The sequence below is a fragment of the Papio anubis genome, chromosome 8 (genome assembly GCF_008728515.1).
Source record: "Papio anubis isolate 15944 chromosome 8, Panubis1.0, whole genome shotgun sequence".
Classification (NCBI taxonomy): Eukaryota; Metazoa; Chordata; class Mammalia; order Primates; family Cercopithecidae; genus Papio; species Papio anubis.
In genome coordinates, this window is record NC_044983.1 from 8,464,110 (window position 1) to 8,471,173 (window position 7,064).

General features: G+C 52.3%; 1 protein-coding gene across 3 annotated transcripts in view; it reads right to left on the reverse strand.

The window, feature by feature from the left end:
• The window catches only part of PRSS55 (serine protease 55), a 32,648-nt gene extending 29,826 nt beyond the window's left edge, over positions 1-2,822 (reverse strand). The window contains exon 1 of one of the 3 annotated variants that reach the window (XM_003902434.5): positions 202-2,822. In XM_003902434.5, coding sequence (XP_003902483.1) covers positions 202-355 — 154 coding nt within the window. In that variant the 5' untranslated portion in view covers positions 356-2,822. The remainder of the gene's footprint in view (positions 1-201) is intronic. The other 2 variants (XM_003902433.4, XM_009212525.4) reach the window with 2 other exon arrangements.
• Positions 2,823-7,064: the final 4,242 nt, after the last annotated feature.

Sequence of the window (7,064 nt, forward strand, 5' to 3'; positions counted from 1 at the left end):
TCAGGTTTCAAAACCAAAACTCAAGGTCAGGCAGGTCAAACACTGGGCCAGGGAAGAGAGGAGAAAAGGGAGAAGTGATTTGGAGGAAGGGTATGTGGGGACCCCTGGAGCTCTGGCCTTGTGCTCTGCGATCCACCCTCCTGGCAGCCAGTAAGCTGGACCATGAGCCCCCATCCATGCCCCCTCTGCTCCTGGACTCACCACTGACTGGGCGGGGGGGATGAGGGCGCTGAGGGTGGTGGGCGCCCCTAGCCCCACCTAGGAGAGCCACTCCAGCCTCTGGGAGAGGAGTCCGTGGACGGAGTTGAGCTTCTGTGACCAGGGACAGGAGCAGCAACACTGAGAACAGGAGCATGGCCCTAGGCTGTGCTGTGGGCCCGGGGGTGACAGAGGCCAGGGCTAAGGGAGTGAGGCTGACAGCCTCTGGCTCAGATCCAGGGCCCCCAGGTGATGTCACAATGGGCTGTGGAGCCGAGAACTCAGACTGCAGCTATGAAGACTTCTTTTCTGACTGTTTTGTTTCTAGGATGGCTGCACAGAGGCATCTCATCTCAGAGCCTTTCTTATCCCAGGTTTCCTTCTCCCTGACCTGGGCACCACCCAACTTCCCGAGTGTATTAGTCCATTTTCATGTTGCTGATAAAGACATACCCGAGCCTGGATAATTTATAAAGAAAAAGAGGTTTAATAGACTCACAGTTCCAGGTGGCTGGGGAGGCCTCACAATCATGGCGGAAGGCGAAAGGCGTGTCTTACATGTCGCCAGACAAGAGAGAAGGAGACCACGTGAAATGGGAAACCGCTTATAAAACCATCAGACCTTGTAAGACTTATTCACTACCAAGAGAGCAGTATGGGGGAAACTGCCCCCGTAATTCAGGCATCTCCTGCTGGGTCCTTCCCACAACACGTGGGAATTATGGGAGCTACAATCAAGATGAGATTAGGGTGGGGACACGGTCAAGCCATATCATTGAGCCTCCGGTGGGCACAATGATGCTTTCAGCCATTGTCACCCCCAAACATTTTTTGAGGCTCAGTTCAGGCCACGGCTTCTCTGTGAACGTGGGGGTAATGTCTAGGGGAAGGGCTTCCAGCCTGGGCCCTCAGTCTGGGGAGGCCTGGAGGCCTCTGCCAGCCCCCGCACCCTGTAGGGTACAGCTGCCCGCTTAGTTCTCTGCGCAGGATTCTGACCCGGGGCCTCAGGTGTGGCTGCCCAGGCCAGGTTGAGAGGTTCTGGCCTCCCCTCATGCCCAGTGTGGCGGGTCCCAATCCCCTTTCTACCACCTTCTAGATGGATCCCACATGGCCCCCAAGTGTCCTGATGGGCCCCTGTGTGTTCCAGATGAAACAACCAGCCTCAGACGGAGGTTCCTGGTGTGTGGCCTCACTGGATGTCAGTGACTCAGTCATGCTGTAGACCTTGTATGTTTTTAAAACTTCCACACCCCTCAGTGCACTGACCCAAGTGGACTTACCCAAGCAGCCTGGGCACTGCCTTCCTGGCCACAGGCTGAGCCTAGTGGTTGGAAGTGACTTATGGACTCAATCGCCAAAGTGCCCACGTGTCTACCTGCCCAGTCTTACCTCCTCGGTTTTCTCATCTGCAGCAGAGAAACACAACGCTCACTGGCATGCAGGTTACTGTGAGGCTTAAAGTGAGATCACATGACCGGCAAGGTGGCCTCTCACGGGTGTGGCTCGAGCTACTTCCTGGGGAGGAGATTCCAGGACTTCTCTGCTCTTTCTCACAAGGTAGCTCCCTGGCGAAGGTTGCTCCTCACTGCTCAGGCATCCCCTCTGAGGCTGAGCCACAGCCTGTTGAGTGGCCCTAGGTGGTGCCCTCCCCACCTGCTCTGAACCATACTTCACCCACCTGTTCAACAGGGGATGCCTGGCCCTGATGGAGGCCAGGACTTTCCTGACTGGCATGTGGGACAGGAACCCACAGCACACCCAGGCACCTGGCCCTGATCTCACCACTTAGTCTCACTCTTTGGCCCTCAGGGTGGCCTCATAGGGAGCCCCCTGGCTTTCCTCTTCCCCTCCTTCGGGCTCAGGTCCCCACTGGACCTACTACTCATGCATCTACTATATGTCAATGCTTTCTCCTTTGCTCTGTTTCTATTGGCTCTGGGGGTAGGGTGTGGAGGGGAGGAGGAGCCTGGGCTCCAGGTCTGATGAGGGAATGGAAGATGACAGCTAATCTCATGGATGGGGAGACAAGGGGTACAGGCATATCCACTGCAGACTGCTGCTCATTTTCAACAGAAGTGACTGAACAAAATCGTCAGTCACTTCCGGAAAGACTGATTTCCTGCTGAAGACTGCCTCGTAGAGTCTACGTCCCTCCTAAGAACGTGCCTTAGATCTATTCTTGTGAAATACTTGTTCACTGTCCAGCATTGCTTTGCAAATCTTCACAGTGATGTTGGGTTGCACCATGTCCCATCTTCTGGATGGAGATAGCCCAGCCTCACATACTGAGCTCTGCACAACTCCAGAGGGCGCCATCCCCCATAGGCTACGATGGGAAAGTCTCTCCCTTGGACTGTGCTAACGAGGGGGTCCAGGGTGAGAAGAGCAATGCTAGTGCTCTAGAAGGAATCTGATGAAATTCAAAGAGGAAAGGAGGCACATGATGATATAGGTTGGATATGGGTTGTGTGGGGACTGTTGTCTGGCTGACGCCCCAGAGGCCCCAGGGTGGCATTGACTTGGGGACTTTACCGAAGTCTGGGCCAGTGATTCTCTGACTGTCTTAGCCTATTTGTGCTGCTATGACGGAATACCACAGATTGGGTAAATTTTTTTCTTTCAGATGGCGTCCTACACTGCCACCCAGGCTGGAGTGTGATGTGCAATCCTGGCTTACTGCAACCTCTGCTTCCCAGGTTCAAGCGATTCTCGTGCCTCAGCCTCCCCAGTAGTTGGGATTACAGGTGTGCACCACTATGCCTGGCCAATGTTTGTATTTTTAGTAGAGAAGAGGTTTCACCATGTTGGCCAGGCTGGTCTCGAACTCCTGACTTCAGGTGATCTGGCCGCCTCGGCCTGCCTGCCACTTCCCAAAGTGCTAGCATTATAGGCATGAGCCACTGCGCCTGGCCAGATTGGGTAATTTATGAAGAATAGCAATGTATTCTTTCACAGTTCTGGAGGCTGGGAAGTCCAAGATCAAGGTGCTGGCAGGTTTGGTCTCTGGTTCCAAAATGGTGCCACATTTCTACGTCCTGTGGGGAAGAGGAATGTTGTGTCTTCAAGTTCTTCAGAGGAACAGAAGAGAGTGAACCCACTCCTGCAAGCCCTTTGTAAAGTGGTGTTAATCTGTACATGAGGACAGAGCTTTCATTACCCAGACGCTTCCCAAAGGTCTCACCCCTCAACGCTGTTGCATTGGAGATTAACTTTCCAACGCGTAACTTTTGGAGGAGACACATTGGAACTGTGGTGCTGCCTTGGATGTGCAGCCCAGGGAGCTTGTTCAGTGCAGATGAGGGTTGCCAGATTTAGCAAACAAAAATCCAGGATGCCTTGTCAAATTTGAATTTTAGATAAACAAATATTTTTAGTATAAATATACTCCATACCGTGTTTAGGACATTTTCATCCTAAAATAATTTGCTGTTTGTTTGAAATTCAAACATAGCTCATGTCCTATATTTTATCTGTCAACTCTAGTACCTGTTTACAGGCTGAGTCCTTCAGATCCTGATCCAGTGGGATGGGGCGGGCCGGGGGTAGAGAAGAGGTCTGAGCACTTGTAACAGCACAGCTTCTTCCAGATGAATCCAGTGCAGGTCATCTCTGGACATCTTTGAGAAGCGTCAGTTAGGCCCCCTGGAGAGAGCTTTGCTGGGATCGCTGGGGTCTGACTCACACCTGGGAAATCTGGAGGTGAGAGAATGGTTCTGGGAGGGATGCTGCTGGGTAGGGACTGTCCTGAACCCACAGTTTTTCCTTGGAACCAGTGTGGGCTGCACAAAGAGAGATACGCCCAGGGGTGGTCTTAGGATTCATCCCATGAGGCTCCCTGGAGGGGGCAAAGAAATCCGTAAGAAAGAGTCTGGGGTGTATCACCAGGTGCTCAGGGGATGACAAAGAGCAGAAAGCAACACAGCATAGAGAGAGCCCCACCCTGGCCTGGGGACTTCAGGAGAAAGCCACCCAGCAGGGAACCATGGAAGAGCCCATGAAGACACCACATAAGAGCCAGCCTTCAGTATCTGCCAGGCCCAAGGAACAGTGAGCTGGTATGTGGGCTCACCTGGACCTGTGCCTTCCCCTAAACTTTCACCTGTGGGGGGCAGGTGAGCAGAGCGGGAGGTGAGAAAGGAACCATGTTCCTAACTGGACCCAGGTACGGAGGAGGCTGAGCACGGAGTCAGATTCTGTGTCGAGAATGTGACAAGGGCTTGGATATTCTAATGCATAAATCGCCCTGAATTCGGACCCAAGTGACTGTAGAACTATTACCTGAGAATAATCAGAAAAGCTCCGAGTCTCAGTTTTATCTGGACAGAATACATCATGCCCTCTGAATGGCTTATTTATTTATTTACTTTTTTGAGACAGAGTCTTGCTTTGCCCCCCAGGCTGGTGTACGGTGGCATGATCTCAGCTCACTGCAACCTTCGTCTCCCGGGTTTAAGCGATTCTCCTTCCTCAGCCTCCAAAGTTGCTGGCACTACAGGTGCCCACCACCATGTCTGGCTAATTTTTAGTAGACGGGGTTTTACCATGTTGGCCAGGCTGGTCTCAAACTCTTGACCTCAGGTGATCCACCCGCCTCATCCTCCCAAAGTGCTGGGATTACAGGCGTGAGCTACCACGCCCGGCCTCTGAATGGCTTTTAACAGGAGACAACCAGCTGTGTTTTGATCACAAGCCGTGTCGCAGTGCCCATTCCGCTCCTCAGTGCCTTCGCTGCAGGGTTTTCTGTTCAGGCTGGTGGGAAAGGTCTGGCTGAAGCCTCACGATTCCTCCATGTACAGCAGTTTGCTGAACAGCATGTGTGGAAACCTACAAAATCACACAAGCACAGGCAAGTCCCCTGGCACAGGCAGGCAGAGGTGTGGAACAACGGCCACACTCTACCTCCTCCCCCTCCCCAGCTCTCATGTTGGTCTTGGCCGATGGATCGCAACTGAGCCAAAAGTTGGCCTTGGAATCTCTTCCAGTGTAGTAGTTTGGGCATCTGTCACCCGGTGAGCAGATGAAACCCACTGTCATTGTTAGACTAGGACCTTACAGACATAAGGACCTCACAGGGATGAGGGATCTCCAGCAGAGACAAAGGTCAGAGGCTTTGGGAGGATGCTTCTTGTGTCCTCTCTGATGTTCACGCAGGCACTCGCTGCTCTGAGAAGTTGTTCTATTTAGGTTGCGTGCATTGTTTAGGAGGTGGTCTGCCTGCTGCTTTAGAGAGTGGGTTCTGGAATCAGACGTACCTTGCTTCAAATTCTGCTTCTGCCATCTCCACAAGGGGCTTTGCACAGGTTATTTAGCCTCGCAGAGCTTCACTTTCCTTACCACTACATGGGGGATAAGAATAGGCTGACCTCCGCGGTCACAGTGACGACGGCACAGTAAGGCGTCCATAACTAGTTTGATGTGATGGTGGCGTTGATGTTCTGCAGCCCAGGCTACAACTTTAACCACCAAGTTGGCATTTTCAGCCAGTGATAGATCACGACCATAGACTTGGCTCAGGCACATGGGATCTCAGAGGCCATTCCCATCTAATCCTGTCCGATTCCAAGTGAGTCACTGGGGTGCTAGAGGGGTTGGGTGTTGATTGGTTTTGATGCTTTCCTGCGTGCTGATGGGTTTGCATTTCAGAACAATCCTGAGAACCGGATGAAGTCAGCCCCTGCCTCATTTCGTGGAGGATACAGCCAGCATCACAGGGCACTGAGCATCACACCTGGATTCCAATCCAGGTTGCCAGTCTCAGAGGCCCTGCTGCTGTCACGGTGTGCTTTTATATACAATCCTATTGAATGATCACACGATTTTCCTTAATCCTCTCAAAAAACCCACAAGAGGGAAGGAGACTCAGACTTTAAATGACTTGGTCAAGAGAATGCAACTCATCAGGGTGAAGCCAGGTCCGGAACACCTCAGGGTCAGCCCCTAGCTTGAGTGGGAGGTGAAGCCTTCTCTTCTCAGGGCATCCAGCCAGGCATGCATGCATTCATTCGTTCCGACTATTTATAAGTGCCTAATATGTTCCAAGCAACATTCTAAAAATGAGATAAGGGAGTACATAAAAAGGAAAAAGCTCTCACCTCATCCAGGTTATAGTCTAGTGACACAGACAGAAAGCAAATCAATACTGAAAGCATAGATGATGTCAGAGGGTGACAAGCGCTAGGGGAAAAATGAAGCAGAGAAGGGCATGGGGAGAGCAGGCTGGGAGGGGTGGGTGCTGTTTTCTGCAGGGTGATTGGGCAGGTCTCACTGACAGGGCGACTGGGAAGATACCCGAAGGAAGGCGGGAGTGACCCTTGGAAATAACTGGGGGGCTCTTGGATAACTTGAGAGCCTTGTAGGTAGCTGCTGTTTCAGGCAGCAGGCACTTCATTCATTTCTTCTTTGAGTGACAAGGACTGTGGTTGTGAATGAGAGGAGATGGGGAGGTGGCTGTAGGTAAGTCACTGACAGGGAGGGGATTGGGGAGCTGTTTATTTTGAAGGATTTAAGGTGGCATGACTAAAGCACCTTCAAAGGCTGATGAGAAGGATGTGGAAGAGTAGGAGAAGTGGAGGATGAGGGAGAGGGCACATAACTGATGGTATCAGATCCTTGAGGCTGTAGGAGGAGCAGAGGGGAGGGATTATCTGTAATCAGAGCACCTCTCCTTGGAGCGTTCTTGGCCCGTTTTCCGTTTTCCACAGCAACTCCCTCTCCTGGGTTTCCTCCAGCTCTTCTGGCAATTGCCAGCCTCCTTTTCCAGCTCTGTCTCCTCTGTGTAGATGCTGAGGGTTCTTCAGGGTACAGCCTGGGCCTTCTGCACTCCTCTCTGCAGATGCTCTCCCTGGGGGACCTCATCCACCCCTGGA